The sequence below is a fragment of the Rhineura floridana genome, chromosome 3 (genome assembly GCF_030035675.1).
Source record: "Rhineura floridana isolate rRhiFlo1 chromosome 3, rRhiFlo1.hap2, whole genome shotgun sequence".
NCBI classification, from domain to species: domain Eukaryota; kingdom Metazoa; phylum Chordata; class Lepidosauria; order Squamata; family Rhineuridae; genus Rhineura; species Rhineura floridana.
The window spans coordinates 66,076,702-66,097,012 of record NC_084482.1 but is presented as its reverse complement, the minus strand read 5'-3'; the positions used below and the strand labels follow the sequence as shown (position 1 = coordinate 66,097,012).

The 20,311-nt window shown below is 44.0% G+C and overlaps 1 protein-coding gene and 1 long non-coding RNA gene across 4 annotated transcripts in view; one reads left to right on the top strand and one right to left on the bottom strand.

The window, feature by feature from the left end:
• Positions 1 to 9,273, bottom strand: part of LOC133379998 (urotensin-2 receptor-like) — a 26,220-nt gene extending 16,947 nt beyond the window's left edge. For both annotated transcript variants that reach the window (XM_061616379.1, XM_061616380.1), the window contains exons 1-2: positions 9,159 to 9,273; positions 7,388 to 8,743 (exon numbers count right to left, since the gene is read on the bottom strand). In XM_061616379.1, coding sequence (XP_061472363.1) covers positions 7,454 to 8,536 — 1,083 coding nt within the window. In that variant the 5' untranslated portion in view covers positions 8,537 to 8,743; positions 9,159 to 9,273 and the 3' untranslated portion in view covers positions 7,388 to 7,453. The remainder of the gene's footprint in view (positions 1 to 7,387; positions 8,744 to 9,158) is intronic.
• On the top strand, positions 8,654 to 20,311 carry LOC133380002 (uncharacterized). 2 transcript variants are annotated; one of them, XR_009761321.1, is made up of 3 exons: positions 8,654 to 8,709; positions 19,646 to 19,761; positions 20,265 to 20,311. It is a non-coding gene; the product is annotated as an uncharacterized LOC133380002 (long non-coding RNA). The 2 variants fall into 2 exon arrangements; XR_009761322.1 differs by having other exon boundaries at positions 8,700 to 8,814.

Below are 20,311 nucleotides of genomic sequence, written 5' to 3'. Positions count from 1 at the left end.
GCTTGCAATATGATGCCCACAACAGCTTCTCCGGTTTGAAAATGTGCCCACAAACTTTTCTGGGAGTAACTGCATTGAACGCAATGGAGCTTACTTCTGCACACATGAATAGGATTGCCATGTAAGGCTTTATCCTCCCTTCTCTCTCTCCTATTCAGCTTTCCTTCATGAAACTATATAGAGCCCTCCCCCATAAAACTTTGCAGATTAAGAGAAAGTTTATGAAGGAGTTGGGCTGTGGGCCTTCTTTTGGGAAATCCAAACTGGTAATATCTTTTTTTTTTTTTTCAATAATTTTTATTCAGATTTTCATAAAACATACAAGACAAAATCATAAAACATTCAAAGACAAAAAACAAAATCAAAAATAGTTAAACAAAAAGAAAAAAAGAAAAAAAAAAACAAAAATAAACAGAGGTAACATCAGAAGTAACACTGAACAGATCGCATCCATTGTTTTGCAGACTTTTGCCTCAGGCCCTGCCCTCCACTGTCACACGGCCCTCAGAGGGTTGCTCATGAGGGCATGTGGCCCTTGGGCTGAAAAAGGTTCCCCAGCCCTGCTCTAAGGCAACCAGGCTGAGAAGCATTGGTAAACTTAAAAAGACAACTTCTTTTTTCCAGGTGGTCTATGTACCATTAATGATTGAAACTGGTATACATTCTGTCAAGAGTAAAACCCAGGCTCCACTTGCAAAAAAAAAAAAAGTAGAGGGGAGATAGGGCTACGGTATCTTTACCAGTTCTGCAGAAGAAGAATTCGGGCAGCCACAACTTATGAAAGGATTAGAGAAAAAAACACCTATTGAAATTCTCTCTTCAAAGCAGCCATTAATGGTACAGGAGGAGCCCTGTCTTCATTTCAACTGGTCACCATCGAGAATCACAAAGGGAGTGCTCAGCAAGGTTAAGTTAACTTTATTAAGTTTTGGTTTGGATGATTTGCTTCTCTTTTCTGCCCTGATTAACTTACAGGTCCAATTCCCCCATCAAATGCTACCATCAGCCTGTTCAACAGCTAAAATATACTCAAGTAATAAAATATATTCAAATAATAAATATATTCAAGTAATGAAATAATAGCATGCAAAAGTAAGTCCCACTGAGTTCAGTGGGAATTACTCCTAAGTATGCATGAAATAGAACTTCATCTTTAGGAGCCTCTTAACCATTTGATTCAGCTGCTATTCAGTATACCCAAGAATCCTTCAATCCCCATATATCATGAGCTGCTAGCTTTGAAGCATCGTGTAAGTCATTAAAAATTTACAGTTTAAATGTTAAATTATGTATAGGAACGTTTATTTTAAAACACAGAGGAACAGAAACAACAAAAAAGTGGATTTTTTTCCTTTAAAAAGCAAAAAGCATCAACAGAAACTCATGAAATTCAAAGGTGTTTTCCTTTGTTGTTGTTATGCGCCTTCAAGTCGATTACGATGTATGGCAACCCTATGAATCAGTTATTCTACACCAATTTATACCTTAGGATTGCTTAACACATATGTTCCCCAAAGTACAAAAACACATGTAGAAAAATACCCATGGACAAGTGTGAAGATTGTGTATGTGCCCATTTTTCTCAAGAACACATGTTCACAAGGCACAGATGGCAGTGCCCTCATATATCAGCAGCAAAACAGACTAGTGCACAGTCTTCACACATGAGGGTGAATATCTGTGTACATCTTCCTGTGCCCATATGAACATGTCTTATTTATTTATTTGATTTGTATCCCACCCTTCCTCCCAGCAGGAGCCCAAGGCAGCAAACAAGGCACTAAAAACACTTTAAAACATCATAAAAACAAATCTTAAAATACCTTAAGACAAAACAGCATTAAAAACATTTTTAAAAAGGTTAAAAACATTATTAAAGACATATTAAGCAAATCTGACACAGAGACAGACTGGGAAGAAAAGTCTTCAAAAGGTGCCAAAAAGATAGCAGAGATGTCGCCTGCCTAATATTCAAAGGGAGGGAGTTCCACAGGGTAGGTGCCGCCACACTAAAGGTCCGTTTCCTATATTGTGCAAAATGAACCTCCTGATAAGATGGTATCTGCAGGAGGCCCTCACCTGCAGAGCGCAGTGATCGACTGGGTATGTAAGGGATAAGACTGTCTTTCAGGTAACCTGGTCCTGAGCTGTATAGGGCTTTGTACACCAAAACTAGAACCTTGAACTTGGCCCAGTAGCAAATGGGCAGCCAGTGAAATTCTTTCAGCAGCGGGGTGACATGTTGGCAATACCCTGCCCCAGTGAGCAGTCTCGCTGCCGCATTTTGCACCAGCTGCAGCTTCAGCACCAACCTCAAGGGCAGCCCCGTATAGAGCATATTGCAGTAATCCAGCTTGGAGATTACCAATGCGTGGACAACAGTGGTCAGGCTATCCTGGTCCAGAAACGGCCGCAGCTTTCTCACCAGCGGAAGCTGGTAAAAAGCACTCCTAGCCACTGAGGTCAACTGGGCGTCTAGCGACAAAGATGGATCCAGGAGCACCCCCAGACTACGGACCTGCTGTTTCAGAGGGAGTATGACCACGTCCAAAGCAGGCAACTAACCAATTATCCGAACTCGGGAACCACCAACCCACAGCGCCTCCGTCTTGCTAGGATTCCGACTCAGTTTATTGGCCCTCATCCAGCCCACCACCGAGTCCAGGCAGCGGTCCAGGGCTTGCACGGATGTTATGGAGAAACAGAGCTGGGCATCATCAGCATACTGCATACTGCTGACACCTAACCCCAAATCTCCTGATGACTGCTCCCAAGGGCTTCATATAGATGTTAAACAGCGTGGGGGACAATATACCCTGCAGCACCCCACAACACAGCTGCCAGGGGGCTGAAAGACAGCCACCCAATGCTATTATCTGAGAACGACCCTGGAGATAGGATCGGAACCACTGTAAAACAGTGCCTCCAATACCCATCTCACCAAGTTGGCCCAGAAGGATACCATGGTCATTGGCATCAAAAGCCACTGAGACATCAAGTGTGAATAACAGGGTTGCACTCCCCCTGTCTTTCTCCTGATAAAGGTCATCCATCAGGGTGACCAAGGCCAATTCAGACTGGGATGGGTCAAGATAATCTGTTTCATCCAAGAGTACTACTTGCAGTTGCTGCACCACAACCCTCTCAATCACCTTCCCTAAAAAGGGGGGGTATTTGCAACTGGTCGGTAGTTGTCACAAACCAATGGGTCCAGGGTGGGCTTTTTCAAGAGTGGTCGAATCACCGCCTCTTTCAAGGCAGCTGGAACCACTCCCTCCCGCAATGATGTGTTCACCACACCCTGGATCCACTCAGTCAGACCCCCTCGGCAAGCTTTAATAAGCCAAGAAGGGAAAGGGTTGAGAAGACACGTTGCTAGCTGCATCATCGCAAGCACCTTGTCCACGTCATCAGGCCGCATCAACTGAAACCGTTCCCAAGAAATTGCAGCAGATGTTGCACTGGACACCTCATTGGGGACTACAGTATATGTCTTGGGGAAATGTCACATCTGTAGCGGCCCTGATTACACACAGGAAGCAGTTCTGACACCCAGAGCACCTAAGGGCTGGTGCAACAGCTATAAGCTCTGTAATCACCATACGCATCTGCTCCTTCCCAGGGAGTGTCTCCACTTCATTATTCCTCAGTCCTGGTAGTGGCTAGCCACTTCGAAAGGCGTTTACCATGAATGCAAGCTTTATTGAGTAAAGATACCAACATGCAGAAAGGTTTCTGTGTAGCCTCCCAGGGTGCCATAATTTGTGAAGAAATGGCTTGAGATGAAAAAGATCACAACTAGCTTTCACACTTCCCTACTAACCCCATGATCGTATACTTTTCCGTATAGAAAGGTCAGCAGGAGAGCAGACAGTGGACTGCTGCTGACTTCCACCAAGGGAGAAAAATCTGAACCACTTCCTCTTGGTTTCCAATAAGAGAAAGGGACAGCAGCATGGGGCCAATTGGAGGTGACAATCCTAGTACAAAGAGGGGTATCATCCAGGATCTTGGAGGAGGGGCTATCAGACCCCTTATTTTTTTGGGAGGAGGGTCCCAGCAGGATCCCTATGTCTCCAGCATCCTACCAGCCAATCAGCATGAAAAGAGTGTTAACCACTGAGAAGAGTCTTCTAACATGCTTCCTTGCCCTTTCCTGCTGATTGAAGCCAATCGGAGTGGAAGGAGTTGAGTCAGTCACTGAGAAGACTCTTTTCAGAAGCTAACAGTCTCCTCTTTCATGCTTATTGGCCCCTAGGGATGTCTGTTGATGTGGGAGAAGGCATTAAGAATCTCATTCTCAGCCCAGCAGCAAAAAGGGGAAGGGAGTATGGCTGTGGCTGTCATCAAGGGGCCCTGCACTACTGAATTTGCCACTAAACTACTGGCTCAGTTAGCAGCAGCTCAGTGAATTAGGTAACAGCCAGAGAATAGAATGCAATCTAGCACCCGCTCCAAATTAAGCCACTCAGTGCTGCCTAACTGAAGTAATAAATACCAAATTGAATATAGATTATTTAGAAATACCAGAACACTTACTAACTCACAAAAACCAATCATATATGTGTGTACCCTTTTTACTTTGTTGTTATGGACGTAATTCTCCAGAACATATTTATGAACTATCTATCGTGGAAATTTGCCATTATCTAGGCTGAGAAGAAAAAGGGGATCATTATGACAGAATGAATCCAAATGACTTCAGAGTTGTTACACTAGGAACAAAATTGCCTCATTACATTCCATTTCAGAAGCTCCATACCATTAACTGTTATCAACTGAAAACACTTTTATTTTTGTGTGAAGGGGATGTTATGGCAATGGTGAAAATGCCAACAGCAATAAGGCAAGCTGTTGTGATGTCACAGAACGTTCACAGACCTAAGCCACAAATTGTCCCACCCTGGTCCATGCATTCACTGAACACATGGAGGAGGTTCAGGCACCCCCTGCCAGGGTTTGCCTTCACAACTGGGAAGCCTGCTTGCACATGCTGGGTTCATTATCACCTTCCACTCAACATATAAAGACATTGGGAGTCAGGCCAGCAGGCACAAGGTGTTAGGGTGGTACCAACATCCACTGTCCTTCCCATGGTCAATGAAAGACCAGAAGTGTAATAAAAGGCCTTTAGCATTTCTAAGTTTAAGACACTATGATGAACAGAAAGCTGGTAAACAGGCCGCTTTTGGTAAGGGAAGGTCAGTTTGACCGTCTCCTCCCCTACAAAAAGAGTTGAACCAATTATAAGAAAATTAAGGAATAGGGAGCCCATAGGCATGGTCACTGAAAGGCACAAAGACACAGAAACCTGACAATACAGCAGCTAAAGACGACAAAGACCTAAGGAGAAGTCAAGAGCTAATAAGAGAGGAGATTGGGGTTGTGGGTGGGGGAACAACTTGGGGGATAAAGACAGAAGTGGTTGAACATTACTGTTGACTGGAGAGGAGGAGTAATGTTCCTTGACCTGGCAAGGAGCCTTTCTGAGCCCTTGTGTGACACAAGGAAGCTGACAACAGAGTAGGAAGAAAAAGCCTGCTAAAAGGTGTAGGCTAAACAGCACGGGACCTGAGGAAATGGGTGGCTAAAGAAAGAAGGTACCAGGGAAAAGGACTTGCTGGGGGGAAATCCTCATAATTTGTGTGGGGAGATTACATACTAATCAGCACTAAGGGAGGCAAGGATGCTGTAGATGAGGCCTGGACACCTTGACCCAGCCCACTGAGAAGCCACAGGGTTGGCAGACTCCTGTATCTTTTAAGAGCTGGATACAACAAGGATTTTTTCCAATTAGGGTTTCTCTGACTACAGCCTGTCCACTTGGCGATTATAAGGAGGCAGGGAGGGCCAAAGGACAAAGGGAGGAGGGTGTATGTGCTGAAATGAATTCCACATAATGATTTGACAAGCCAGTTATTTATCTACAGCCTTTTAAAGTGTGGGTGAGCAGGTATTTTAAGTGTCTGTGGTATGTAATTGCCAGGATACTTACAAAAACCTGATGTCTGTAGAACGAATTGAAAGAGCTTGAAGATTTTTCACCTCCTGGATATCAGTATAATGGTAACAGTTTCACTTTTCACCAGTGTTCATTCCAGGCTAGCAGTTATTTAAAAGGTAGTGTTCACACACTGTGGAGATACCCTGAGTTTTCCTTACCATTTATTATTGTTCCTAAAAGTTATTCCCAGGAACAGTGTAGAAAATAAGAACATAATGATGCTAAGAAACACTCTGAAAAACATATGCAATATTCTTCCAAGGATTCAGGTGTGTGTGTGTGCCTGTATTTGAATGATTCCCAAACCTAAAAAAAATCCCTGCCCCCATAAAGCCAGCTAAATCCTTTTTCCAAATATGCTAGCTTTTCACAAGCAGAAATCTTTCTGTACAAGGAAACGTTCAATCATGTAACTCTTCCCACAGACACACAAACATACAACAGAATTCTGAAGTTCCATAGTGCTGGGAGGACTATATCATGTGCTCTTTTTGTTTTTGAATATTTGAAGGAGCTCATAGAATTGACAGGCCTCCTTTTTCAAAACAAACAAATAAAAAATAAAAGGAGAGGGAAGGAGATAATGTGATCAGATGTCAGGATTGTCTGACCTATAATATTTGGGTTGCTACCACTTTATCTACCAGGAAACTCTATAGGTCAAGTGAGCAAACAGTTTTGCCAGAGCACAGATGTTCTGAGAAGTGGCAGGTTGTGGCCTCACTAGCAGGTCCTTCTGCTACAACTGTTCTTCCTTCCACATTTCTTTTTCCCCTTTGACAAATGCACAGTCAAGTGGCCTTAACTCTGAGGGCCACATTTGATCATCAGAGGCACCGCCAGCTGTTGACTCTATTTCTATGATGTAGAAACCATTGAGAGGTAGGTTTACATATGACAACTTGAAAATAAGTAAATGATGCTAGGATTTTTTTAAAAAATTACAAATGCAAAGTGTACATTGATCAGGATATCCATGCACTTTAAAAATGCCTTACGTTTTATTTCTAGTCCACTTTAACAACATTCACAACTGACACAATCTAGTTTAAGGCTGCAATATAATGCATACCTATCTGGGAGTAAATCCCATTGAATTTAAAAGGCATTTCCTTCTAATATGAATAGGATAAGGATCAATACAATCAAGAAACATTTGCTTCTGACTTAACTGCCTTACTGCAGAATGCTATGCATGTTTACTCCAAAATCTCACTGTGTTTAGTGAAACTGATTTCAGTGTTAGGCTTGCAATCCTATGTACCCTTGCTTGGAAGTAAGTCCAATAATCAATTACTGCCAATGGCTGAAATCAAAGGTAGGATCATTCTGCATAACAGCATCCCTCCTGAAAAAAACTCCCTTTCGCATAGGAGGTCTTACCTTGCCCAAGACCACCTGGATCTCGAAGATATTTGGAAGCTGCTCCTAAAGAAAGGGCACAGGAGTTCATTTGCAATCCCTTAACACGGTCATGCTCAGGCCCTCAGATCCGGGCTCGCAGTGGGTGCCGGAGGAGGTGGAACGCCTCCAAGAGCAGCGCAGGCTGGAGCCCCTCTTGCGGAAGGAAGACGTGAAGCGGTAGAAGTTGCTGTGTCTGTTTCGCAGGTACTCGCGGTAGTTCCTAGTGAGCAAAGTGTAGAGGAAAGGGTTGATGCAGCTGTTGCTGTAGGTCAGGCAGGTGACCAAGTAGTTGATGCACTTCTGGGTGTGCCGCGGGAGTCCGAGGGGGCCGTGGTAGAGGGGCACCAGCTGCCAGATCCAGAAGGGCAGGAAACAAGCCCAGAAGACCAGCACGATGGTGAAGACCAGGATGAGAACCTTCTGGCGGGGGGACCGCTTGGGTTCCTTCTTGCGCGGTGGGTTCCTCTCCGATTCCAGGTAAGTGGTGGCCAGGCGAGCGTAGAGGCAGCCGATGATCAGCCCGGGAGCCAGGATGCTGGTGCTGAACAGCACTGTCAGGTAGAGCCGGTAGGCGTCCGGGCTCCAGGTAGGGGCGCAGATGTGCTTGCCGTCGCTACTCCGGCTCAGGGTGACCATCAGCATCATGGGCAGGGTGAGCAGGAGCGACACTCCCCAGACTGCGCCGGCCGTGGCTTTGCTGAAGCGCCGTGCCCGGTGTCGTGTGGCCAAAGGCCGTGTAACGGCCAGGTAGCGCTCTGTACACATGACGGTCAGCGTGAAGATGCTGGCGTGCATGGTGAGCAGGTCGAGGCTGAGCAGGACGCGGCAGCCCAGCTCGCCAAAGTACCAGTCCTGCGCCACCGACGTGCCCACGATGAACGGGATGGAGCAGAGGTAGAGCAGGTCGGCCAGCGCCAGGCTGGCGATGGAGCCGGACAAAGGCGCGCCACGGGCGCAACGGCCCGAACGCCAAAGCAGTCCTAGCGTGTAGACGTTGCCCGTCACGCCAGCCACATACATGACAGAAAGCACCGCACCGAAAGCCCACGCGGCGGCCGCCTCCGCTTCTCTCCTGCCCGCGCCGCTGGCGGAGTCGTTGCTGAGCCCGGCACTCAAGTTGCGCTCCATTTTGGGCGCACGCGGAGCAAGTGGGACAGGCCGGCTGTCTCCCGCCCAACTTGCAGCGCGCCTCGCGCCGGCCAGCCAATCGCAGCGCCTCCTTCCGGGGCGTTCTCTCCGGCGTTCCTGCCGTCTTCAAGCGCCGCCACCGTCGCAGTTTGTAGTGGACGAGTTCCATCCAGGTTGGTGGGCTGCTCGGCATTGGGTGAAAACGACCTGCGCAAAGGGGAAGGGATGGGAACGAATCAATGGAAAGAGGGGAAGTCAGGGCCCCAGTGATTTGTCGGGTAATGTATTTAATTATCCCTTGCTCATAAGCAAAGTAACAAAGAGTCTTATGGGACCTAAAAAACTAATTAGTTAAGGTATAAAGTTTAGCGGATTACGATTCGCTTTATCAGATGCATAAAGTGCAGTAGTGTAGTAGCAAATTTAGAAGTGAAGGGTCCCTTCCTGACAGCCACAGTCACACACCCTTTCCCCCTTGTTTGTTGCTGGGTTGAGAATAAGATTCTTGCTAATGCCTTCTCCTACAGTAACAGATTGTTGGAAGCTGGCAAAAATGTAGTCATGTAAGACACAGAGGGAGGTAGCAATAATATACAGCAGTCTATGTGCAAGAATACTTTACTTGTGTGTTCAGCATACAGCATACTGGTTACAGAATACAGGATACACGGCAGCAGCAGCAGTCCCCGGCAGCATACAGTCTCGATATACGTTGCTCACTGTTAACTTCATCCAACTTTCCCCCCACACTCAACACATTCCCTCCTGCTGGATTTATAGGGCCTTGGGCTCATTAGTGGTTACAGCTGCCTGATAGCAGTAACCTGAGTCTTGTTATCTCCCTGGCTCTGCCCAAGAGTAGCTTAACCCTTTCCTACCTTGTTTGTGAGGGCAACTGCTGGCTCTATGATAGCCACCACAGATGCTCCAGGAGCCAATCAACAAGAAAGGGGAGGTGTTAGTTTCTGAAAACTAACCACTCGGTGGCTGACTCACCTTTCCTTTTGATTGACTCCAATCGGCAGGAAGGACAAGGAAGCATGTTAGAAGACTCTTCTCAATAGCTAACACACTCCCCTTTCATGCTGAGTGGCTTGTAAGATGCAGGAGACATTGGGACCCTGCTCCCCAAAAAGGTGTCTAAGACCCCCCCAAAGCCCCAGACTACATCCCTGAATCCTGAATTGCACAGGGGTGAGTGTGTAGGATTGTAATCAGTGAGGTTGGGAGGAAATTAATGCCAGAAAAGTACAGACAGCAATAAGTACCTCATTAAACAGTGGTAATTAACAAAGTAGTTGTTGATAACACAGGTATCCTGGCATTGTTAAGCCAATTAACACATGTAGTGTGATAAAAATCCATTATACCAATTCAATCCACAAACAATAGTATTTAACCTCTTGATGAATTGTAATTCAGCGATTTCATGTTGCAGTCTCCCTTTAGAGTTCCTTTGCTCCAGGTTGACCTCCTTAATGTCAGTTACACAGCATTCTCTGAGTTTGAAATATTCCCCCACTGGTATCTGGCTTATTCTGCTTTTTTACTGTGTGGGATTGCATTGTGAGCCACCATGAGTGCCCCACTGTGAGGTCAAAGGGTAGAACAGAAATATTTTAAATAAATAAATATATTGGTATTGCCATTTCCAATGGGTCCATTGCTTATCTTGTGTAGAGACTGGCCTGTTTGTCCTATATAGAATTGCAGAAGGGTAATGTTGCCAATTGGTGCAGCAGTTGCAAGTACTCATGGATGAAACAGATTATCTTGACCCATTCCAATATGGGTTCAGGCCTGATTATGGGACTGAATCGGCCTTGGTCGCCCGCCCTAATGGATGACCTTTATCAGGAGAAAGACAGGGGGAGTGCGACCCTGTTATTCTCACTTGATCTCTCAGCGGCTTTTGATAGCATTGGCCATGGTATCCTTCTGAGCCAACTTGATGAGATGGGTATTGGAGGAACTGTTTTACAATGGTTCGTATCCTACCTCTAGTGTTGTTTTCAAAGAATATAATTGGGTGATTGTCTTTCGGCCCCCTGGCAGTTGTGCTGTAGGGTGTTCAAGGTGGCTAAACAATGCTGTTTAACATCTATATGAATCCCTTGGGAGGGGTCACCGGGAGATTTTGGGCAAGGTGTCAGCAGTATGCTAGTGATACCCAGCTCTATTTTTCTGTAACATCTGAATCGGGAGAGGCCGTGCAAGCCCTGGACCACTGCCTGGACTTGGTGGTGGGCTGGATGAGCACCAATAAACCGAGTCTGAATCTTAGCAAGATAGAGGCGCCGTGGGTTGGTGGTTCCCAAGTTCGGATAATTGGTCAGTTGCCTGCTTTGGACAGGGTCATACTCCCTCTGAAACAGCAGATTCGTAGTCTGGGAATGTTCCTGGATCCATCTTTGTCGCTAGAGGCCCAGGTGACCTAAGTGACTAGGAGTGCCTTTCACCAGCTTCGGCTGGTAAGACAGCTGCAGCCATTTCTGGACTGGGGTAGCCTGACCACTGTTGTCCGTACACTGGTAACCTCGGCTGGATTACTATAATGCGCTCTATGTGGGGCTGCTCTTGAGGTTGGTCTGGAAGCTGCAGCTGGTGCAACATAATAATAATAATAATAATAATAATAATAATAATAATAATAATAAAATTTAATTTATGTGTCGCCTATCTGGCCGTTGGCCACTCTAGGCGACGTACATGTAACAATTAAAGCAATACAATAAATACAATAAAGCAATGTAAAAACAATACAGCAGCGAGAACAATATTAATACAGGGTTAGAGGCATTTCAGTCATAACGGTTAACCCTCCTAGAACATGCAGCGGCAAGGCTGCTCACTGGGGCAGGGTATTGCCAACATGTCTCCCCGCTGCTGAATGAATTACACTGGCTACCTATTAGCTACCGGGCTAAGTTCAATGTGCTGGTTTTGGTGTACAAAGCCCTATACAGCTTGGGACCAGGATACCTGAAAGATGGATGGTAATGGCAGCAGAGACCTCTGATGCCAGATGCAGGAAGTCTTCTCCTCTTTCATACTGTTATCACTAAGGGTTTGTGAAAATGAGAACATCCTATTTCCATTACATCCTACCTGAAACTGTCTTACCCCTTATATACCCACTTGATCACTGTGCTCTGCAGGTGAGGGCCTCCTGCAGATGCCATCTTATCAGAAGGTCTGTTCCGCACAACATAGGAAGCAGACTTTTAGTGTTGTGGCACCTACCTTTTGGAATTCCCTCCCCTTAAATATTAGATGGGCACCATCTCTGTTATCTTTTCGGCACCTCCTGAAGACCCTCCTCTTTCAACAAGCCTTTTAAGTAGAGACCTTATCCCAGTCTGTGTCTGTGTTGGAATTGCTATTTAATATGTTTTCAAAGCTTTTTTTAAAAAAGGTGTTTTTAAAGATGTTTTGTTTTAATATGTTTTAAGGATGTTTTGTTGTAATATATTTTCACCCCACTGCTGAAAGAATTGCACTGGCTGCCCATTAGCTACCAGGCCTAGTTCAAGGTTCTGATTTTTCAGGTGTCAAATAAGCTTGGGACCAGGATTCCTGAAAGATTGTCTTACCCATTATATACCCAGTGGATCACTGCACTCTACAGGTGAGGGCCTCCTGCAGATACCATCTTATCAGGAGGTCCATTCTGCACAACACAGGAAACAGACCTTTAGTGTGGCAGCACCTACCCTTTGGAATTCCCTGCCCTTAAATATTAGACAGGCACAATCACTATTATCTTTTCAGCGCCTGGTGAAGACCTTCCTCTTTCAAAATGTCTTTTAAGTAGAGCCTTTATCCAAGTCTGCATCTGTGTTGGAATTGCTTTTTAAGATGTTCTTAAAGCTTTTTTTTTTAAATACATTTTTAAAGATATTTTGTTTTAATAATATTTTAAAGATGTTTTGTTTAAATATATTTTAAAGTCTCTTTTTAAAATGTTTTAGAGTGTTTTAGTGTTTTGTTTGCCACCCTGGGCTCCTTCTGGGAAGAAGGGCTTAATTAATCCGAATAAGCAGTTTACCTTTAAGGATCACTGCCGGAGGATGAGTAATCACAGCAAAATTACAGTCTCTTCAACTCTGACAACATAAGGGATCTCCAGAGTCCCTTTTATGTGAAGAACCAGAGTACCTGGAGTGATCTGCTCCATTCACAACAGAGGTTCAAGCATGATCTGAAGGCAGGAGTGGGAGTTCCATCTCAACAAACAATGAGCGCAAACAATATAAACTGGCTGTGTTGACTGCCTTGGGTGAGAAAGAAAGGTTAACTACTAAATGCATATCAATTTTAGCAGGATTAACAAGTGGAGAAGGTTGTCAGAAGGAAGCCTCAAGACTGGGATGGTTTGGAGGCCTCTTCTTTAACCATGAGTGAATTATCACGTACAGCCCAACCTGGACCCATCGTTGAAGGCTTTGAAGATGTGATCCCTTCTTAGAGCAAAGCTCACAGAAAAAATGCAGCCTGGTGTTGCAATGGCAGAGAGCAAGACACCTTCAGGAATGCCAGGCAGATACCTGTCCTTTTATATTCCCATTTACATTCTCAGTTTTTGTGTCTTTATGGAGTCAACATAAAGTTTGAGGGGCAAATGTCCTCATTTCATGCAGGTAGAGATTTTGAAATGGGGAGGGGAGTGAGTGAGTGAGTGGTGCCTTACCCTTTCCCCAGAAGCTGCTCAATTCAAATGTCATGTGGAACCCCATGGAGGAGAAAAAGTAGTTGGCAACAAATTATTTGGATGGGAAAAGCCTAAGCACCCTTCCTTCTGCTGATGCTGTGCTCAACATTGCAATTTCTTGGGGCTGTGTGTGTACACACACACACATGTGTGTGTGTCAGGGCTTTGCTGCATGTATTCGTGTGTAGTTTGCCCTTAAAATAAGTGACATAAGTGTTTTAACTTTCTGAAATAAAACTACTCCCTGTGTTTCATGGTAACTCAGCCACACAATGACACCCAGAAACCTCTAAGTAATTCTATTTCTCCATGACTCTTGGACTTTGGAACAAAATGCTCAACGCACATTTTCCAGGAAATATCAGGGTGAAGGAGAATGGGGTGGGGGGCAGGAATGAAGGGCCTTTGACAGGACCAGATTTACCTCAAGATAAACTGTTGGGCATCTAACTTACGGTGTTCTTTTTGCTATTTCACTTGAAGTTTTTTTCCCCCTTCAGATGTCTCTTTGGCAAATTCTAACCTGCTGAATGAATTGGAGCAGAATGCATTGTGTACACCAACACAGAAAAAACAGATGTAGTTTGTTGTTTCCCTCAGCTAGTCAGTACATAATGTTCTGGTGATAGAGCTGGATGTATACTGTGGCAGCCAGCATTCAAGATTCTGAACAGATATACCACAGCCGTCTTGTCCTGAATAGCTGATTATTGGGGGCATGTTTTCCTTATGATATCTGTCATCAGATTTTTTTTCTCTGTCTCTACTTTCCCTTGCTCTTTACTATTTTTTATTTTTCATCTTGGCAATATGCAGATAAATTTGAAATGTACATTTTTAGGGGTCAGACAACCAGGGCCAGGCCAAAACATTTCATTGCTTGAGATGAAGGACAAGATGGCACTCCCTCCCCATTCCATGTACACAAGCTGTCTGGTCTAGCATTTGAAATTTAATTCAGCTCTGGTGATGGGATAGAGTCTGTCATCCACTGCACCTGAGGGCAGCAGGCTAGTTTAGGAGGAGCAGGAAGGATATGTAGCATACACAGGTCTCTCCAACAAGGGGAGTAGCCAGGAGATCTAGGATAAAGAATTAGGAGGCTGCCACTACTGTTGCCTGAGGCAGTCTCCTCATTTTGCCTAATGGTAGAGCCAGCCCTGCAGGCACCTGGTGCTTCACTTACTTGTACGTGCAAGAGATTTTATGAGGACAGCTCAGAAACATCTGGTTTGTGTCCTAGTTCATGCAGACTCCTGCCTTGTTAGTCCAGTTTTAGCACCACCAAGGTCATTTTCAAACTTATCACGTGACTTCTTTCTTTTTTTGGCCCAATTATCAGAATACTATTAGACTATGAGCACCAGCAGAAAATGGTTTGTGGTATACAGGCATGGAAAAATAGAGTTTCTATCCCTGAAGTGCCTGTTGTTCTGGTCCAATTTGTGTCTCTTTTTGGCAGTCCACTGAGTATGAAGGTCAGAGTTCGGGGCAAGGTCAGTAACAGGATTACAGGTACTCTGTAAACATGGCTGATTTTTAATTAATTTCAACAAATTATGAGAACTCTGGCAGAAAAAAAGTCCAAAAGGGGTCTGGTTTTTCTCTCGCTCTTTTTACACTTTGAACTCTCAATTCTCTCTGACTGTTTTGTGTATCACCATGAAAATTTGGAGGGTTGTTAAGCAAGCATTTCTGAGCTCGGGACTATATGTTTTCTAAGGTTTTGTTTTGAAATGAGCTTAAGGGAAACATCAGAATGACATGGGGGTATTTTCAGTTTAGTATTGCAGAATGTGAAAAATCCATGCTGGCTATAGTATTCAGCCACTCTTTTGGCTGTATAATAATCTCATGCAGTACTCCAGCCAACCTTGAAAATACCAATCCAATTTTTTTTTGTGAGGACTTATATAGGCAGTCAGTGTCTAATGGCGTTCAAGGTGCACATTGGGAAGGTAGCTTTTTGCTACATTTTGAAACATGACATGCAAAATTTGAAGTCTGCGGGCACTGCTTCAAATGTGTGTGTTTATATTCAGTGTTGTTTTAGGCTACTTAGAGGTGCAGCAGCCAAGGCCAGCATCTTGTAGGTACTCCTTTTTTTTAAAAAGTAACTTAAGTGTAATTATAGTGATTATTTTTGAGTAACAATAAAGTAATCAGTTTCTTTCAGAGCAATTGTAATGATAATTTATTACTTTTTTGGGCCATGTAACAGCAATTGTAATTTATTTTTAAAAGTAATCTTCCAAGCTCTGCCCTCTTGTTTTGGCACTAAGTTGTAATGTTCTGAAGATACCATTTCACCCATCACAACTTCAGTCCAAGGGTGTAGTTGTCCAGGGTCTTGAGGGGTCTTAGAACCTTTACTTTTTGGGGAGCCAGGTCCCAGGAGGGTCCCTATGTCTCCAGCATCCTATGAGCCAATCAGCATGCAAGGGGAGTGCGTTAGCCACTGAGAAGAGTCTTCCAACTTGCTTCCTTGTCATTTCCTGCTGATTGGAGCCAATCAGAGTGAAAGGAATTCCTATTATTTCCTCCTTCAAAAAGCCAAGTTGTGGAGAGTGGGAATTGTGCAACTGCAGAAGAAGAGAAAGTGAATCCTGATGATGGCATCCCATCTTGATAGCACCAGGAGATAAATGTGTAGACATTGAATTCAGTAATTCAAGCAATAACTCTTGATAGTGAGTAGGGATAGTCACATGGTGACAGTGATAGAGAAGTACAAAGCAGGGATTCTTTTAGAGACCATTCAAAACAGTGCAAAAGTAATAGAGGAAAGGAGGGAAAGAGAGGAATCTGGAGAGAAGAAAATACCATGAATAAAGACTGAACCACCAGTTCTAGGGTATCTGAGAAGCCACTTCTCCCCCTACATTCCACTCTAGTCACTTAGATCTATGGGTGAAGATCTTGTGATGGTGCCACACACTTCTGCAGTAAAGCAAGCTGGAGGTGGCTCCAGAAAGACCTCCCTTTGCCCAGGAAAAGCAGTAGCCATGGAAGGGAGAGAGGATGCCCAGGGCGCCTGCTGCGATGGAGCGTTTGCTGAAGCTCGCCGATGGGTGGAGCAACAGGGAGACTCTGAGGGGAAAGCAAGAGGACCACGGGCTGCCGCCACCATCATCATCATCACCGCCATCCGGATGCCGTGTGGCTTTTCAATGGAGGAGCAGCCTGGCCCGCAGCAGCAGCACCTGCACTGCTGCCGCACCACCACTACTACTACTATTACAACCACCAGCAGTACTTGGCCAAGGGCAGCGGGCCCAGCAAGGCCCAGCCGCAGCAGAATGCGCCCCTGCAAGTGCTCAAGCATGAGCCCAAGGCCGGCACCAACATCGCCAGAGGGCTCCAGCCCCCGCAGCACGAAGCGCCCCGCAAAAAAGCAGTCCTGCAGTGTCGGTTAGCTGGAGGGAAGATGATGGTCCCAAGGTCACCTAGGGAGCTGAGTGGGGACTTGAACCTGGGGCTCCCCATTACTTTTGATTTAACTAATAATTTCTTCAGACTGGAACCCTGGGCTCTCCCGTGCTTTTAATTAACAATATTATGATAATGTTATATGTTATTTAATTTAATTTTTGTAAATTGTATTGTTTTTATTGTATTTTTATACCTGTGCTTATTTTTCTTTGTAAGCTGCCTTGAGGGCCTTTGGCCGAAAGGCGGGGTATAAATAAAATGTAATAATGATAATGATAATATTTAAGCCTGGCCATATTATTCTATGATTTTCAAAGAGGGCATGGCTGTGACTATCATGAAAGGATCCTGCATTTCTGAATTTGCCACTACACTACTGCTTCAGTCACTCTATGGATGAGTAGAACCCTTGTAATTCCATCATCTATTTAGCAATACAGATTCACATCACTGTAACCCTCTGTAATTAATACTCATATTGATCCTAGATCTCCTCTTGTAAATGTTGCACATGTTTCCACAGACTATTTGGATAAGTCAGATTGCACTGCATTTTTAGGCTTTTTCTTGGTTCCTAATTACACTTACTCAAAAATCATGATACTAGCTTTAAAAGGACCATACTCCAATTTTCTGAAGTTGTTTTTTCTGGCCTGTTGGGTTAAGTTACGCAAAATGACCACTGCTTAAAACCATGAGGTGGAATTTTCTAATCATCTTATCACATGTTTCTTAAACTTTGGCTTTTAGGAAACTCTGTGAATTTATTATAGTTGATAACCATGTGTTTTTCATAATGTACTGGAACATAACAGCTGCCATCACTTGAGAACTGAATGGGAAATGTGATAAGAACTGTGGCTTGTTCATTTTTTCTCCTTTTGTTAAGAACCATTTTCTGGGCTCAGTGAGTCAGACCTGTGTGTTACCAATTCGTACATTATGTTTTCCTGTATAACAAAATATATTTAAATATTAAGTCTGTACAAGGAAGATGCAGATCCAGCCCTCAGAGTCGGATTTTATTTTCTATATTGGTTCATTAGAATCTGGAAACCCCTGAAGAGTGTGTCAGAAACCACTCAACGCTCCCTTAAGGAAACTAAAATAGCCATATAGAGCAGATGGATTTAATTAAAGGTTTGTGAAAAATAACTTTGCTCCCCATGCAGTTTAGGTGAATACTTTGGGGGACATAAAACAGTAATTGTTTCCATGCTAAATTGCATTAGATTTTGAAAGTGATTTTTAAAAACGAAAACAAGCTAAAAAGCTTCAATAAGAGATAGCCCGGTCCTGAGCATAGCGCTTTGTACTCATCAGTTTTAGTGCCACAGAGATAGATTTTTAATAGGTTATAAACCACCATGGGGGAAAGCATTTCCTTTTCCTATCTGGGGGACAGCAGGTTAACCTCCCCCCAAACCCCAGCTGTTTTATCTTGTGTTCCTCAGTTCTTGTGTCAATCCTAGCCTGTCCTTTTCTCCACCATTACATTGCTCTTGGCTCTTCTGTACATGTTAAACCTGACTTTCTAGTCATTTCTCTTTGCCTCTGTGTACTTCTCTAGAATCTGCTAACCTCTTGTTGGAAAAAATGACACATGGTACTCTAAAAAGCATGTTGGTCCATAAGAAAAACTTCTAAAACCAACCAAACTATTACAAAATAGGCTCCATCATCTCAACATCTTAATGGCTATTTTTCAAGTGACACAATAGGCACTGGCAAAATATTGGACTGTGATATGCTTCTTGGTTTGTGAAATATAGTTACACTTGTTACAGAACTCAAGGTCTTTGTGCCATGACCCTAACTTTCTTATTTGTATTTTGTTCTTCTGACCCCTGGAAATAGCCTTTAAGATACTTTGGGAAGGTTGGGTGGCTGTCAGCAGATGCAGGGAAATGGGGTATCAAATAAAATATTGTACTTCTTTTGGATTTCTGGATTAGGTTGTGTCAAACACTTGACAGGCTGAATGCTGAAGGCTGAAGCAAAGCAACCAGGGCCAGCCTTACCATTAGACAGAGTGAGGCAGGTGCCTCAGGTGGTGAATGCTGGGGAATAGGGGGAGTCATCAGTGCCCCCATGGCTCCTGAGCCCCATAGTTGTTCCTCTCTGTTAGAGGACAGAAGGGTCTGCGCCATGTAACCTGCACTGCATCCCCTAAGATAGCCTGCTGCCCTCAGGTGCAGTGGAAGAAAGTGTCTTGACCCTAAAATTAAAGCAAGATTCAACTCCCAGTCCAGTCAGCTTCTGTAGATAGAACTGGGGTGGGACGGAACATTTTGTCCTTTGCTTCAAGCAGCAAAGTGTCTTGGGCTAGCCCTGATGGGAGCTGAATTTTGCAAAACTAGTCATCTTCCATTGCCTTCCTTTCTGGTGCTTGAGGCAGTATCTTTACACAACAGTTACTTTGAGTTTTCTTTTTGGAGATAAAACGAATATAAATTTTGTGTGTGTGTGTGTAAAAAATAGATGTCTTTACATTATCAGTACATATTGCTGTAATGTCGATTGCCAAGCACATATAATATATGGTGAAAACCCTGGTGACCTGACCAAATTTGAGATTTTTGTGATAGGTTGACTAATGTACATGGCTGCAATTTACAAATACCTGCAAAGATACATCTAGATATACAACACAGATAATGGAATTCTATGAAACAAACTCTGATCCAAAGTCCAGAGACTGGGCAGTTGTGGAGTTCATGCACAAAACCAATCTATGTGGGGCTGCCCTTGAAGGTAGCCCAGAAGCTGCAGCTAGTGCAAAATGTTGGCATAAGCAAGCTTGTATACTTTTAATAGGGAGATGTCCCTTCTAGCCAGAATTTGGGGACACTTCTATGCTTGTTTACTGTGGTGTAAGTTCCTGTTGACCAGGTAGATTTTTTATTCTCTTCCTTTTTCTTTGTTTTCTTTGTTCTCTTTTTTGCATATTCTCCATTATTCCACAGGAGAGAGAAGCTTCCACAGGTTTCTGTCCCAGACGATCCCAATCATGGACTAAATCTACTACCTACTTCTATCTTTCTCTGCAAGCTTAGAGCCTGTGTTTCCTGAACTATGAAAGGTTGTGAGTAAACATTCTTAATACTTGTTACCAAAGAAGACTGAGTCTGTTGCTTTTATTCAACTAGTCTGTATGAGGGGATGGTGGGCTGATTAATTCTCATTCCTCTTTGCAAAATATATACTTTGCTAAGAGATAGAACTACTAAACTATTTCTATTTCATTTAAACCCAATACAAAATGTGGTGGCATGACTACTCACTGGGGCAGGGTATCGCCAGTATGTTACCCCGCTGCTGAAAGAAGTGCACTCACTGCCTGAGCTAAGTTCAAGGTACTGGTTCCAATATACAAAGTTGTATAAAGCATGGGACCAGAATACTTAAAATACTGTCTCACCTCTTATATACCCTGTTGATCACTGTGCTCTGCAGAAGAGGGCTTCCTGCAGCTACTGTCTTATCAAGAGGTCTGTTCCCTATGGTATAAGGATCAGGCCTTTAGTGTGGTGGCACCTACCCTTTGTTACATATTAGACCAGCACTGTCTCTGTTGTCTTTTAGGTGCCTACTAATGACCTTCCTCTTTCAACAAGCCTTTTAAGCAGAGA